The 17,146-nt window shown below is 39.2% G+C and overlaps 1 protein-coding gene across 1 annotated transcript; it reads left to right on the top strand.

The window, feature by feature from the left end:
* Positions 1-8,983: 8,983 nt before the first annotated feature.
* On the top strand, positions 8,984-13,693 carry LOC122656413 (probable flavin-containing monooxygenase 1). Its single transcript, XM_043850915.1, has 5 exons — positions 8,984-9,453; positions 10,429-10,669; positions 12,442-12,620; positions 12,700-13,064; positions 13,341-13,693. Exons 1-5 carry the CDS (start codon positions 9,004-9,006, stop codon positions 13,681-13,683), a joined length of 1,578 nt encoding a protein of 525 aa, XP_043706850.1. The 5' UTR covers positions 8,984-9,003; the 3' UTR covers positions 13,684-13,693.
* The last annotated feature ends 3,453 nt before the right edge of the window (positions 13,694-17,146 follow it).

Below are 17,146 nucleotides of genomic sequence, written 5' to 3'. Positions count from 1 at the left end.
TATGTCTAATTAACCCTTTACATATTGTTTCCATTTCCACCAAAGGGTTTCACATTAATTTTAGTTGTCATTCAATTAATCACGTTTCTTTCACTACATGGATGAATTCTAAGAATATGAAAGAGCTCAATTGCTAACATAAATTAATGGTTATATTGTTGACTAAACTAATTAAACTTTTTGATATTCTTTTCTAAGATAGGCTCCTACGTCTCTAAAGGAAATTAAGGATACACACTAACCTAAGCCTTTTCCTGTAATTCCCGTTTACCTTTCTTAATCACGGGCCCACTTGACTTTCTGTGGCATGTATGATCAACTTTCTGGCTGCTTTATATTGTGAACTTGATCAGACTGGAGAACCTTCGCATTGACCAATTTAATAGATTTAGAAAGACTAATTAAATACTTAAATAAGTGAAAGAAGAAAGATACGGAAATTTTTATTTGGAATATCCATTCAGAAATTAATTCTTCTCTGCATGCGTTAATTAATCAAGTCATATGTGGAAGTCGATTTCCCTTCACACGATGGTCAAGCTCTCTTACGTTAATGGCCATCATTATTTACTTGATTTCTTTATAACTTTCAATATTTCAACACCCCTCACGTGTTGCTTTGGCATTCGTAGTTCTACACATGAACATACAATATGAAGAAGGAAGCAAAGATGCAAGGATTATGTGATTTGGCCGTAAGCTACATCTATGGAGAGAATATTTTAAGATCAGTCTTTTATGAAAGGGTGTGTGTGTTGGGGGGGGGGGGGGGGTGCGGGCGTGTGGTTCCTGCACTCAAACATAGGAAAGCTTGGAATCGCAGTCCAAAACTCCATCCCTGAGTGAAATAAAAAATGAAACCCAAATTGATGTCCCTGTGCACACTTGCATTGGCCCCCACATTGGTGCAGGGGCTACATGATCAGGTAGTGCTCTCTTGCCCTATTTATATAGAAAATCTTGTTGTAACCAAAATTGGTTACAACAAGATTGTGATCTTACTTTTTTCCCTTTCTGTATAACACACTTATTTTTTTACGAAGATAAACCATGTCATTTTACATGGGCAATGACAATTATTCAAAATGATATAATAATTAGACACATTCAACTTATTTTGAAAATACATTTTTGTCCTGGACTTAAATAACTTTTAGGAATAAGATAAGCGACAATCAAAAGAAGATTACAACTTCTAACTTCACCATTATTTGTGACAACAAGATGCACACACACACCCACCCACCCAGACTTGACCACTTCTCTTGGGTCATATTTTAGGATTAAATTCAATCATATTCATCCCAAATATAAGCATTTTCCTTCATATTTTCAATCATATCCATATGTTTTAAATTTTTTTTTTCTAGAAGTTCAAAGCTTTATTTTTGCCTTTCATCAAAAACTTTATGACTAAGGAAACTTGATAATGTGAACAATAACCTTTAGGCTCTATTTGTCCTTGGAATTTGTGTCCCAGTTGACATGTGTTGTGGCAGAATCCGAGCTGCGGTCCACCTGGTCGGGTCGACCTGCATAGATAGACAACACTAGACAAGAGAGTGCCGGCTTGAGCTTGTTAGTACAGTCCGATGCCTAAGTCAGACCTCTGCAACAGACAACTCTCCGAAGTTAAGAACTTAAGAAAATGAATAGAGAGAGAGTCCTCTATTACCTAGGTTAGGCGTGTCTATTTATAGTTTTGGTTTACTGGATCGATGTGTGTACCATTTGATTATAGATGGTAAACTCGGCCTCAGGTAGTCCTAGGTGGGATGATCTGCGTTTGACATGTGTCAGGCTGTTGAAAACGTGACTTTGACCTGATCGGGATGTTATACCCGTACCTCGGGATATAATTAAATAACATTTCTTCTCGTGACGTGTAGATACATTGCCATGTATCTTTGGTGACTGTTCTCCATGATGGTCAAACCTAGCTACAAAATCGTTGACCACAGACGGGTTTGCCTGTGGAGGAAAGATTCCTCAACCGCCGATGGGAAAGTTCGTTGACGGCGACTTATCGACTACCCTCCAAGTACCAGCCGGGAAGCGAGGAGTTCAGGAGAGAGCATCCTGGACCGTCACCTCGGTTGGATAATTCGTTCGGTGATGAGCTTAGCATTGCGTGGCGAAGTTGTTCGGTCATGGGTAATAAACCATGACGGGGGAAAAGTAAGTTCTAGCCTCAAGACTTATTAATTATTCTTCCCTTGGTAACCTCGAAGTGCGGGTCCGGCTTGAACCGCTCGAGCTATTTCATGAGAGAAGGGAATAATTTAAGTTCGGGTCCCACGTACCTTTTAGGAAGTACATTGGGGACTTATACCCATCTCATATGAACCCATCTAAGAATGGGCTTTTCCCTAATTAAAGTTGTGGGCAGGCCCATTTAACCTATTGACCCAATGATGGGTTATTCCATCCACTTACCCACATAGGACTAATGGGTTGACCCATTAGGCCTCATGACCCATTTGTCTAGAGGTACCCAAATACCCATTTATTATAAATGAGTCCATGAGGGAGAGAGAGAACATTACTTCTCCTTCATCATTCTCATCTACCCTAAATCGTGGAGGAGAGAAAGAGGAGAAGGGAGGTCGAGAGGCTTGGAGGAAGGTGGAGACCCCATCTCTTGGGCCATAAATCGTGGAGCTCTCTCATCTTGGGGGTAGGTAAGCTATTGAAGCTTCTTCCTTCTTCTATTTTGGATTTTAAAAAGGGGTTGGGTAATGGGAGAGATTGACCTAGATCTCTCTTGGAACCTAGGGAGTCGATGGAGCATTAAAGCCCAAGCTATGGTGGAGTTATTTCACTCCATTATGAGCTCTAATGTAAGGGTTCTCATTGCCATTTGAGAGATTTAAGGTTGGACCCTAATGAGCTTAGGATGGAGTTCCTAGAAGTTCTTGTGCTTTAAAACCACTTGAAAATGGGGTCCTTGGAGGGAATCCTTCGGATTTTGGACCACGAAGGTGTGAGGGTTTACATGTGGTTTCGAGACTGCAAGAAACCACCAAATTACCTTCCGAGAAGGCCTTCTAAGAATATGAAAGAGCTCAATTGCTAACATAAATTAATGGTTATATTGTTGACTAAACTAATTAAACTTTTTGATATTCTTTTCTAAGATAGGCTCCTACGTCTCTAAAGGAAATTAAGGATACACACTAACCTAAGCCTTTTCCTGTAATTCCCATTTACCTTTCTTAATCACGGGCCCACTTGACTTTCTGTGGCATGTATGATCAACTTTCTGGCTGCTTTATATTGTGAACTTGATCAGACTGGAGAACCTTCGCATTGACCAATTTAATAGATTTAGAAAGACTAATTAAATACTTAAATAAGTGAAAGAAGAAAGATACGGAAATTTTTCTGGAATATCCATTCAGAAATTAATTCTTCTCTGCATAGCGTTAATTAATCAAGTCATATGTGGCTTAGTCGATTTCCTTCACACGATGGTCTTGCTCTCTTACGTTGTGAGTGGGTTTGGTCGTTTGGGCTTGTTATTATTATTGCATTATATATTATGTAAACATTATAATTAATAAGCATGTTTGTGCATATTGCATACTCTTATATACAATTGTTATAATGTTGATTGGTAACGTGGTACCTTGATGGGTCTCGGTGTCGGTGGGTGCCGTCTTAACCCAACACTATATACATTTATGAAGAAATTTTGTTGAATGTCATGTTGAACTCGTATGCGCCGTGCCGTCTTGTGGTAATCGGGCACTAAACCGGATGAAAAGTTGATGCGCCCGGATTACCTCTCGGGACGATAGGACTTGCATGTAGTATGTTGTGGCTAGGATTTCACACCCTTATGCTCGACCCTTACCAACAGGGGTTTAGGTGTTGGGTAATCAGTACACCGGATTCTGTGGAGGTGGGAGAGGAGCCGATCATGGTAGTATTGGTTATCGGGGTCTGCCATGCATCGGTGGTCTTGGAGGCTTCGATCGGCGTAGGTCCCACGTGACAATTGAGGTTTCATTGTGGCGATAAGTTAAGTGACCCACAGTGTCTCGAGTTGTCACGTGAAAATAGCATATGCCATTGACTTAGTTGTTTGTTAGGTGGAAAAATGGACTTAACATGTGCATGCATCACATTGGACTATGTGGTGCGTGTTTGTGCATCCCCATCCCCTCACTTTGGCTCGGGAGCTAACCCCCTCGTGCGCACACTTTTTAGATTATGATGCAGTGGTGACGGATATCTCGCGGGACTTGGGTTCGACCCTCGGGATACGATGAGATCGGTGAGGAGGAACCGAGAGGCGTGTTTGAGGAACATGGCACCAGGTGTCCTTGCGATGATTGTGCCTACGGGCCGTGAGGATATTCGGGACTCGATCCCTTTTGATTTACTTTTGAGGCTAAGGCCTATGTTGAAATACTTACTATTATACCGCTTTTGATAGTTATTAGATGGTCATTGGAAATGTAACTAATTACTGTATTTATCATCTAGCCTTTGAACATCTTGTAACTATTCGATTTATACGCTCGCAATACTACGATCCTTGGAATGTAATATTCCTCTTTTCGCATTCTAATATTATATTGTGTTAATATTGGTTATGTTGCGTTGGGACACACGTGTTCGTGATCCATGCGGTTTAGTAGGATGACACGCGTCGTCCTAGTCACCCTTTATATGATATTATATTCCTTGTCTGGAATAGGGCGTGACACGGATCTATGGTTAGGTTAGTTAACCGTACCAGGTTCTTGGAGCGCCAAACCGACCTGAGTTAATTATCCCGATCCGAGGCCTCAGGACGTTCGGTTCGTGCCTTTCTGCACAGCTTGGTTTAACCTAGTCGATTCGATTCTCCACGTGTGGCCTGGGGATTGGATGAGTCGAACTATGACTCATCAACATGCTACATGGAAAATATTAGGGTGGTGGGAATGCCTTGTTAAATGTGTCATTGATAAATGATTCCTCTATAATAATTTATGGGGAAAATATCCTCCTATGCCTCTCACATTATGACAATGGGGACCTCTACACTAACACTCTCTCTCCTCTCTAACCATGTGGACCTTGGTTGACGAAACCCTTTTTTTGTTTTTTTTTGTTCATTGCATGATTGATTTGGCGTGGATGATTCCCCCCTCCCCCAACAAGCGGTGTGGGGAACCCTTGCCCTTAACTTATACATTGAGGAAGGTAAGTTAATACTTAGATAAGAGACAGGAGGAGAGGGGGGAGGAGAGAAGACGCAAGGGTGAAAATTAAGAAGAGTAGTTAGAATCCAAGCTAATGGTGGTGGCAGATTTAGGCGGTATTTCGTTGAATAATAAAAAAGTTGTTGCCTTTGTTATGAAAGCTACCGATCGAATTGAAGTAGTTCTTCCGGGTTTATCCAATGTATCTGATCTATCTATTCAAGTTAATTATGGAAGAATTATTCGAAGAAACTCACCAATTCGGTTTACTTACCTCTCAGAACTTTTTTTTTTGGTAGAAAGGGAGCTTTTATAATCAGAAGAGGAATAAAAGGTTACAATCTAGAATATTTTTTTCCCCGCAGCATCGTCACTTACCTCTCAAAACTTTTTGATATTGGAATTATACTTATAGCCTATAGGAGCGAATTAATTAAGGAACGACTGGAAAAGAATTGAATTAAATAATTAAGAAGGCTTCCATCAGTCTCTTTCATTAAACCTAACTAGGGTTAACACAACACAAGCCACGTACCTTCCATATTTCCATAATTTCCATATTCCATAGAAGAAGAAAAAATAAAAACCAAAGGGGAAAGATGGCCGGGGAAAAAAGAAGAAGAAAACATGTAGAGAGTGGGTGGTTTTTTTTTTGGTTTTTTTTGGATTTAAGTTGAGAGTGGGTGTTACTATCTCGAATGTAAACCTTAATAAAAGAACAAGAGAATGACAGGCAAAAATAAAGGGAAGAATTGGAATAGAAAGGGCTAGCTAGGCAGCTGGTTTTAACCTTTAGTTTGAAAGTTATTGGGAAGGTGATGAAGGGTTTTTTTTGGGTCTAGTTCCTCTAGGAAATAGGGTTGAAAGTTTCATCTCATGCTTGTATGTTGACGCATGCATGCACAAGAAGTTATATATATATATATATAGGAGGTGCTTAAGAAGGTATCTAGTTCCCTAGACCATAAATAGTCTCAAGGGTTTTTCCCTTTTTAGGTCTCCCTTTCACATACCATCCATGGTATTATATTGTTCTTATATGGGAGTAGTCTCCCACACCACTTGTATTGGAAATTTCATGTATTATTAGTATATATATTTAAGGTTTGTGATCAAATTCAAGTAATATTTTTTCTTAAAAAATTACAAGAGGCATTTGTCATCTACCATGATATATAATAGTGTCATTTCACACGTATATTCAAAAAATGTATATTAAAGTTTCATGGATCATTAAGTTATATATATATATATTATATTGATGTGTACAAGGAGGGAGAAGAGAATAAATAAGACAAGAAGAAGTCTCACCTCTTGGCTTTACTGAAGAAGCAATGACCTCATTTCTCATGAGAGAAATTGTAGGAACCCAAGTCTATCCCATTCATAGTACACAAACTATTTAAAGATTACAAGGCAGTTAAGATAATTACTACTACTTAGCCACGTTAAGATAGCTAACCCATTTCCTCGTTATCTATTAGAGTCTACATACATAAACTACTATGCACTGACTCCTTGGCAAGGAAAGCCGTATTGGTAACGTGCACGATGGTGTTGTCTATTTCTGATCCATGGTTATTGGATTTATGTGTCCTACCAATTTGGATCCTCTACTGCCGAGCTACCCGGCAGGACCGTGCTACCCAGACAAGGTGTTGCACGCAATGTCCGCCTTACCCCTGCCCAAACACCTTGCCCGAGTGGAGGTAAGGCGGTCATTGTGCGCAGCATCGTGTCTAGGCAGCACAGTCCTGCCAGGCAACTTGACAGTAGAGGATATGGATCCGTATTCTACAGCCATGAGCTTTCACGTTATCCAAAATAAAGTACTTTTACCAAATACCCATATACAACCACCCATATATACAACTCAGCCACGTGGCACACCTTCATGCAAGAGAGAGAGAGAGAGAGAGATGAAATCCATGCATGTAACATCTATTCATTAACTTTATATGCATTCTTAAGTGAATTGATTAATTAATTAATCTCCATTTAGTCAAATGTTTTTTTAATCATATTTGTATATGGTGTATTAAAATATTAAACTGAGATATCACAACATATACGTTGGTGACAATATTACTATTTTTAAATTCTTGTTTCGTTTTCTTTTATTAATTTCACGGAATTTGAATACTGTTGCAGATAACCCAGCTCAAGATGATCCTGTCTAACGTGTGTATGACAATTTAACCCATTTCCACTCCTTGACTCCAAGATATATTTGGAGTTTAAGACCCCTCGATCACATGATTATCAGTAAAGCTTCTTGTTATCAAAAAATATATATATATTCTTGTGTGCGTGCATGGTAATTCATCTGGCACAGGCATAACATCATGACTCATGTATGTTCACAGCCTTCACTCTCCACTTGCAAATTAAAACCCCACATCATGATCAGATCCCACTCCCATGACATTCATTATACACTATGGATCAATGTGTTCTAGCTATCTAGCTACTTGACGTCCACAGTCAACTGAGGAAAGATCCAAGAAATTAAATTTATGTCCATTCCCAATTTTATAGAGCTTAAAAATGAGGGATGATATATAACACCCTCTCTCTCTCTTTTGGTCACCTTTTCCGACTGTTATGGTCAGGTCCTCTAAAAATCATTGAAATTAAGTTTGAAGTGGAAGGAGTATGTCATCAAAAGCCAGTCATCAATCAATACCACAAGCATCTGCAACTGCAGAGAAACCCAACAGTACTACTGGACAACTAAGAGAATAAAGAAATTAGGAAAACCAAACCATTTGGTGCAGAGATCATTAATCTTGTTTGTATTGTTTAATTTATCATAGAGAGAGAGACTTTGATTTCCAAATTCCAATATATGATTGTTGTTGTTGTTGTTGATGATTTGTGATTGTTAATTTGAAATATATACCCGTTCCTTCTCATCACCTTCTTCTCTGCTTCTTGGTTGCTTCCCTGCTGGTTTTTCTCCTCCACGTACCATGCAGCTCACCCATTACCGTACCCCTAATTAGATTCATTAATCAAGTATTTGTTTTGTTATATCAAATAGATAATCAGCTGGTTCTCTAGGTTGTGTTTGGTATGCATTCTTGAAATGGATTCTAGGTCGTTTTTGTATTCTTTGATAATAAAAATAATTATTTTTATCATTTGATAATGCAAAATCAACTTGGAATGAGAAAATAGCTACAAGTGCAATTTTACCAAACATATGAAATTCATTCCTTCTCATCACCTTCTTCTCTCTTTCTTGGATGCTTCCTTGGTTTTTCTCCTCCATCAGGCAAGCTCACCTAGGAAAAAATAATCCTCTACAATGCCCTAATCTGCACTGCAGTGCAGGTCTGAAAGCTCGACACATGGAAGATGTAACACCTTCTTCTCTCTTTCTTGGATGCTTCCCTAGTTTTTCAATTCTCCCCCACCAGGAAAGGTCACACTGATCACCCCATACCCTTAGAAATGGAATAATTCATTTTCCCTTTAGATTCACAAATACCCTCCTAGATTTTAGTATTTTTCAAAATATTCTTTTAGATTCCGTTTCTTTGGCTGTGAATCAGGTAGCATGAGCATTCCTACAACCCGGGTAACAGCAAATATTTGTCCCTTGTCACCACCTCCCACTAGAGAAAGAAAATGTACAAGCACAAAAAAAAAGGTGCTATTTCCACTGGTCTAATTGATTAGTGAAGACCCAATCTCTTATGAGTTCCCTTATAAATAGGCCCATATCCTAAGCTTATCTTAGAGAGACATCTCGCAGTATAAGCTCTAATTAAGCTGCAATTAAGCTCTCAACCATCTTGCTTCAATGGCTAAAGAGAATAACTGTCTCAAAGTCTCTAGAGTAGGAATCATTGGGGCTGGTATAAGCGGAATAGCAGCGGCGAAACAGCTTTCCGGTTACGAGCCGGTAGTGTTCGAATCCACAGATTCAATTGGAGGTGTGTGGAAGCATTGCTCATACAAATCAACTAGACTTCAGACCCCTCAATGTGATTATGAGTTCTCAGACTTCCCTTGGCCGGAGAGAGATAATTCCACTTTCCCTACTTATGTTGAGATATTGGATTACTTGCATAACTATGCTACCCACTTTGATGTTCTCAAATACGTGAAGTTCAACTCAAGGGTGGTGGAGATCAGGTTCATTGGTGACCGGGAAACCACCAATTTTCGTAGAGGAGAGTACGGAAACCTGCTGAGTAGTCGCCCGGTTTGGGAGGTCGCTGTGCAGACCAAACACTCCGAGACTCTTCAGGTTGTTCTTCCTTTTCCATACTACTCTCTCTATCTCTGTCTCTCTCAACTTCTTCCTTCTTCCATTATCTCACTCAAAATTTTCGAAACTGTAGCCCTAATGCCACCTTTATCTTTACTATTTTGTATATGCATGCTTTTTAATTTTTTTATTTTTTTTAATTTTTTTTTTGTTTTTTGTCAATATCATGGAGAGTCTGGATCTCCTCCCCTACGGGTAACCACCCCACCCAACCTCACATTGTCCGTTGAGTATGATCCACCATCATAATTATGTCAATATCATGGAGAGCCCGGATCCCCTCCACCCCACCTCACCCCATCTCACACCATCCATTAGCTAAATTTGAGTTGGGATTGACGGAAAATTATCTCCTCCAGTTCCTTGCCCGGCTCAGTTCTCCTAATACCTATAATAAGGGGGGTTCGGGCAGAGGTGGAGGGGACAAAGTTCTGGGATCAGCTCCTCACATAGATGCCACTCCACATGGATCTCACTATCCATACGATTTTTGTGGGCATGTTGACCCACATCTCATGGACGGTGAGATTTTTGTGGGCATATTTTAAGTTAACGGTATTGAGCACAGTATTAGTGTATGCTACATTGTATTCTCCATTTTCTCATTCTTATTAATATAATCATCTGGTGACTTTTAGTAAAAAAATATTAGTATCTGCTGATACTAATTTGATACTAATCCAAATCGACCCATATCAATTGGGATCAGAAGATTTTGCCCTAGTATTTTCTTTAAAAATCGGTTATATTGACATTTTTTTTATTTTACATATACTCTCTCTCTCTCTCTCTCTCTCTCTCTCTCTAATTGCACTAATTGGGTTTTAAAAAGCAGAGTTATTGGTAGTAGCTAGTAGTTTCTCTTTTTATCAAATAGTGCATGCATCACTAATATATGTTACACTGTACATTGCTTAATTATAAAATCCTTTCATTTCATTTCATTTCATGTAGTGGTATGCTTTTGAGTTTGTGGTGGTATGTATCGGAAAATATGGAGATGTAGCTAAGATGCCAAGTTTCCCACCCAACAAAGGCCCTGATGTGTTCAATGGGAAGGTGTTGCATTCACTCCATTACTCAAAGCTTGATGAGGAAGCTGCCTCTCAACTACTAAAAGGAAAGAAAGTTGTAATCATCGGCTACAAGAAGTCCGCAATTGACTTGGCTGTTGAGTGTGCTGAAGCCAACCAAGGTAAAATTAATTAATATATATTTCTCTTATGTGTTTTATATATGCTTTACGTTGACCATTAATTAAGATATCTTTGTTGGGAGATTTTCTCTTCAATTTCCTTATGAATCAATTCACATGTTTTTTATTTCCTATTTTTTTTGGTTGGGGTGGTTTACTGGATCCAGATTTTCTACTGTCAAGTTGGCCCAGACACAGTGCTGCATGCACCTCCACTTAGACAAGGCATTTGAGCAGGGGTAAGGCGGATATTGTGCGTAACACCGTGTCTGGGCAACACAGTCCTACCAGACTGCTCGGCAGTAGAGGATCCAAATCGATGGTTTACTACCTATTTTGGTCTTTGGACGTCGACAAGGAAAAGGAAAAGGAATTAATTAATGCATGGATTTTGCTTCCTCACTTGTTCTATGGTCCCAGTGTCAAAGATTAAGACAGCTTCGTTGTATGGAATGTCTCTCGGTGACTTTTCAAGTTTTCAAAATTTTCTTAGAAAAACGTTTTCCATATAGCGAATGTGCTGTACATCTTCACAGTTCTCACACGAGTTTTTTTTGTGTTATTATTATTATTTCTCTTCACATATAGATGATACCATGAGGTGACACCCTACAGGATCCAGATCTTCTACAGCACAGGCTGCCCGTCCTGCCATGCTACGTAGACACAAGGTTGAGCGCATTGATCGACCGCCTTACCCTTGCCCGAGCGGGGGTAAGGCGGTCATTGCGCATGACCCTATGTCTATGCAGCACAGGCAGAACAGGGCAGCACACCGTAGAAGATCTGTGTTGCACCCTACAAGGGTAGAGAATCCCACCTTAATGGGATTGGCTCTCCTCTAGCCATGGCGGGAGCTGGAGGATCCAGCCCCGTAAAAATAGGGAGAATTTGATAATTTCATAGGAGGCCCCTCTTGTGAGGGAGGGGAAGGCTAGATTAGAAACAAGAGGTCTTGAACTCCAAACCTCCTAGGGGTTAGGCTTGAATTAACCCTCATACTATTAAATGAGCCATTGTCAAAGTCCCCAATACAGAATTTTTATTGTATGCGGTTCCCTGACTGATGCAGTTCCCTAGCGCCTCTCACAAGAGGAGGGTGGACCCCACCCGAGCAGAGTGTTTGGTCAAATGCCCCCGGTGGGTCCCACCCCCTCTTGTGAGAGGCACTAGGGAACCGCATCAGTCAAGGAATCGTAGACGTTAACGATTCCCCCAATAGGTATCTATAGATGCATGCCAAAATATCCTAGATTGATTTTTAGTGTGTATATTGACATAGGGTCAATAGGTATCTATAGATGCATGCCAAAATATCCTAGATTGATTTTTAGTGTGTATATTGACACATAGTCAATCCTCTCTCTCTCTCTCTCTCTCTCCCTCTCCGACAATATTGTTACATCATGTTCTTCCATGGAAAAATAAAGTGAGCCAAGTACTCAAAAAACTGGATCCAGATCTTCTACGGCGTGCTGCTCATAACGGCCTGAGTAGTACAGACATAGGGTGCAGCGCAATGATTGCTTTACCCCCTTTCGGGTAGGGATAAGGCGGTCATTGTACTATGCCCTGTGTCTGCGCCGCTTAGACCGCTATGGGCAGCATGCCGTTGAGGCCTGCCTAGCTAAAAAACTTTTGTCCATTAGGGTACTTCTCCAAAAGATAGAATTTGTTTTTGTATTTGAAATAGGTGAAGCTTATTCTGTTACTATAAAACTCTTGACTTTGAATTTGGTTGTGGTGGTTGAAAATGGAATTTGTTACAGGAGCAGCAGATGGGCAACCATGCACCATGGTGGTAAGGACACTTCATTGGACGGTTCCTTCATATTGGGTATGGGGGTTGCCCTTTTACTTGTTCTATTCCACCAGATCTTCTCAGTTTCTGCATGAAAGGCCCAACCAAAGCTTGCTTAGGGATCTCCTTGGCTTCCTTCTCTCTCCACTGGTACATCACTCACTAGTCGACCCCATTCTTTCTTTTTTCTCTTAAAACTTCAAATATTGAATTTGTGGTAATTGAACAGAGGAGAGGGATTTCAAAATTCATAGAGAAGTATCTGGTGTGGAAGCTTCCACTGATCAAGTATGGGTTGAAACCAGATCACCCGTTCGAAGAGGACTATGCATCGTGCCAAATGGCAATCTTGCCAGAAAACTTCTTCTCTTTGGCGGATCAAGGAATGATCTCCTTCAAGAAGACATCATCATCACCATCCAATACATGGTGGTTCTCGAACGAAGGGCTCGAATTCGATGACGGTACCAAGCTTGATGCTGATGTTGTGCTTCTTGCAACTGGTTTCGATGGCAAGCGCAAGTTGAAGACTTTGTTGCCAGAACCCTTCCGTAGTTTGGTAGAGGACTCGTCTGGAGTCATGCCTTTATACAGGTATTCGTTCTCTATATCTTTAAAAGCTAGCCGTAAAGGAGAGGGTGTCCAAGTCCTTATAACTCTCCATAACGAGCAACACACTTGACTTGCCCATAAAATTTAAGAGTAATTTCTCAATGTCAATTAATAGTTAATCAATTAATTTTCTCGCCTTCACATAGTACATGAGTTCTCTCCAGCTAATGCTTTAAGGTTTTCGGTTAGACCCCTCGAACAATACCTAAATTAAATATTATTTATTTTGTGACTCTTATCTCTGTATGGTTGTGGCAGGGGAACGATCCACCCTCTAATACCACATATGGCATTCGTGGGTTACTTGGAGAGCGTATCGAACCTTCATACTGCGGAGATACGGTGCAAATGGATGGCTAGTCTAGTTGAGGATCAATTCAAGCTCCCTAGTGTGGAGAAAATGCTGGAGCAAACAACCAAAGAAATGGAAGTCATGAAGAGGACTACTAGGTTTTACAAGAGACATTGCATTTCCACTTTTAGTATCAACCACAGCGACGAGATTTGCGAAGAGATGGGTTGGAGTTCATGGAGGAAGAAAAATTGGTTCTTAGAAGCCTTCAGTCCTTATAATAGCCAAGACTATGAAGAACAGAAATGATCCAAACTCATTACTCCCTTCAATATTACCTAATAATTTTTATTATTATAATTGTTGTTGTTGTTGTTGTTCTCTTTTCTTTACGGGTGTAATATCAATTGCCTATGTATCAAGGAATACTAATTTTAAATTTCTAATAAAAGAATAAAAAGATTATCATATACCATCTCTCTCTCTCTCTCTCTTCAATCCCTTTCTATTTTTAGTTAAAAGCTATCAATTTTTTCTGTTAATCTCTTCCTATTTTTTATTCAAAAGTTATCATTTTTCTTTTTTACTTTTTTAATTATTTATTAATTCTTATTATTTTTTAGTATCATAAAAAAAAAGACGATATCGACAAAAGGATCACTATGACTATCACATCATATCACTGGATCGTAAAATGACGCGATCTGCGATTTGTTGTAATCCACGATATGCCATGATCATCATAGTGATATCGCGTATTGTATCATATCAATATCAATATCAATATGATATGGGTCTGTCTTGTATCGAATCGATAATAAGTTAGTATTGAATCGATATTGAAAGTAGATTCGATAGCATGAAGAGGAAGAAAAAGAATAGTTGACAAAATATTGATATTGCAATCAGATTACGTCATATTGTGGGATCATATATACTATATCGCAATCCCAGAAATGGTGCAAATCGATCATGATATGACGTGATCATTATAGCGATATATCAATATGGTATCATTGATATTGATACGATATGGCTCAGTCTTTGTACTGAATAATAATTTTGGTTTTTTATTAATTAAACCAAAAATATCCATAGCTTTAAACTAAAAAATAGGAAGGGATTGAAGAGAGAGAGAAAGAGAGCACAAAACAATTTAGAGTTTAGAGGCTTGGTTTTGGGCTATGAGAGTAATTGGGAGAGCACAAAACAATTTAGAGTTTATTAGAGGCTTGGTTTTGGGCTATATAGTTCGATTATATAAGCCATGTCTTCGCCGACCATAATTGGGCTGCCTGAACTGGACCAATTTACAAACCCAGCAATGGTGCTTTTTTTTTTTTTTTTTGTTTTTCCCAACTACCCATTAACCCTATTGAATTGGGCCAGAAACTTTGGACATGCATAAGACCTTTAAGCCTAAAGGTGGCAAGAGAAAGCAAATTAGAGAAGAATTAGTACCTTCCCATAGTCCATAGATCGATCCTCACTTATTTGTTATATTTGGACTAATTTTTGTTAAGGTATTGGCAGAGGCTAGTTCTATACCGTCCATATATAGTGCTTCTCATATTAGTAATTAATGAGCATGTTGAGATGTTAGGAGTACTTATGGTCCCACATCGATTTGTCATCAGGTCCTCTCATGCCTTCATGTAATTGAACAATTAATTGTCTCTATTCGAGTTGCATAACCTGAGCTTGTGATTGAGATGCAAAGTGCTTCTCGAGAGCATTCCAAACTTCATGAGAGGTGTTTAAACCAACCACCAATGAAAAGACTGATTTGGTGAGGATAGAAATGAGGCAGCAGAGGAGCATTTGGTCTTGTTGTTGCTAGGTCACGTAATCTGGATTGACCATGGTTGTTGGCGCAGCAACGGTGGTGTCGGCAGTAGGTGTTGCAGTCACAGTCACAAGAGATAGAGATATATATGAGTTTGTTATCTACAAACTAGGAAAGAGTGGTTTGAAGAATTTTGTTCTTTGAAGACTCCTCTTTGAAATCCTTTGGCGACCGTTGAGGTTGTGCGTTATGATCACCTCCAACATGGTATCAATACCCAAGTACCTTTGTTATCCATCGTCTGTTCAAGTATAAAATCACATAACCGATTCTGATATAATTGGACACCTCTACAATAGAGCCAAACATAGACCATCGATTGGTCTCAGGAATTCTCAAGGAAAACGCAGGCAGGATAGCTCTTCATTTCCACCATTATTCTCCTCTTCCGCTAGTGGGTTTCACACTGTGTGTGGGTGTGGGTGTGGGTGTGGGTGTGGGTGTGGGTGAGAGAGAGAGAGTTTAGGGTGTAAATCAGTGAACTGGGCTTTTCAGCCCATGGGCCGGACCCCAGCCCATTTCATGATTTTTCTTATATAAATTGTCTGTACTGGGATTTTCTGTTCAAAGTTTTTCTTACTTAAATTGTCCATTTTCAATGATTTTATAAGCATCACATTCTCTATTCCCTCTCATAAAAGCTCGCATGTGGGACTAAAAAAATACTCCAAGGATGGAGAAAGGACTCATTTTTAGTCCCGCATTAAAAACTAAGAAGAGGAGAAGAGAATAAGAGTTTGTAAATGAGAGAGAGAGAGAGAGAGATTCTCAAAGTAGTTGATATATATGCTCTATGCTACAATGGCTTTAGTCTTTACTGCAATTACTATACCTGGAATGGTTATAATTGTTGGCACATGCTTGAACATTTTGATCTCAACTGAGTACAGGAACTTTCTCCATCCACCTAATCAGTAATAAGTAAGTGATGCAATTGATCCTGTACATCATCCAATCTAATTTGGGGACAATTTTTTATGCCCAAAACATCATAATTTAGAGAAAATGTGTGATATATGAGTTGTAGATCTTGAAGATCTCTTTCCAATGAAGCATAAAAAGTCAAAATCTAAGATCCGGATCAAAAGTTGTGGGTGTGACCCTTTATTTTATTTTTTTTTGGTTTGAGTTGTAGATCTTGAAGATCTCTATCGTGTAATTGATAGTACTTTGATATACAATGTGGTTTTAACCTTTGGTTTTTAATTGTAAATTACTGAAATTCAAAATTTGGCATTGGTTCCCAAGTGGTGTCCTTTAAATGTGTTTTAAGAATTACATGTCTTCTGATTTTTTTTTGAGAGGGTGGTGTCACTCCTCTTTTAACTCTTGGCAATATTCTTCAAGAGTCTTTTCTAAAGTTTTGACCTCCGAAGACCGATGCTGAAGAAAAGAGAGCACCCTCAAATAAAGGGAGCGCAAGAATTGTCATAAGTTCATTTTATTTTTTATCAATTTCAGCCAACTCCCATGTTTTCTCCCTCTAGACTAACTTCACTATCGATCTCGATCTCGATCTCGATCACGATCTCAACACGTGCAAAAACTTTTAGATGGGTTTATAGAGATTGTCGTATCTTGGAAGATTGATTTGCAAGTAAACATGTTTTAAACCTATATGGGGAAAATATAATATTAAGGAGAATGACTGGCATACCTTAGTTTGTGATCGTGATCTCTCTGCAGTGCGACTTTGTTTAAAGAATTGTTTACAATAAGATAAGTCTTATTTTATCTCTAGAATAGTGATTATTTATTACATATAAATTATGTTATAATCCTCCTTTGTACATGAGGGTGAACGGTGATTGCCTGAATGGAGATCACATCCTGATCTTCATCTTCTCTAGTGGGGTTGTGAGTTGTGACTCTGCAGAGAATGGAAAAGGGTCGCCCAACACAAGTAGAAATATACTAACTAGGGAC

The sequence above is a fragment of the Telopea speciosissima genome, chromosome 3, assembly GCF_018873765.1.
Source record: "Telopea speciosissima isolate NSW1024214 ecotype Mountain lineage chromosome 3, Tspe_v1, whole genome shotgun sequence".
Taxonomy (NCBI): domain Eukaryota; kingdom Viridiplantae; phylum Streptophyta; class Magnoliopsida; order Proteales; family Proteaceae; genus Telopea; species Telopea speciosissima.
Note: the sequence above shows the minus strand (reverse complement) of the source record. Positions and strands in the feature narration are given on the sequence as shown.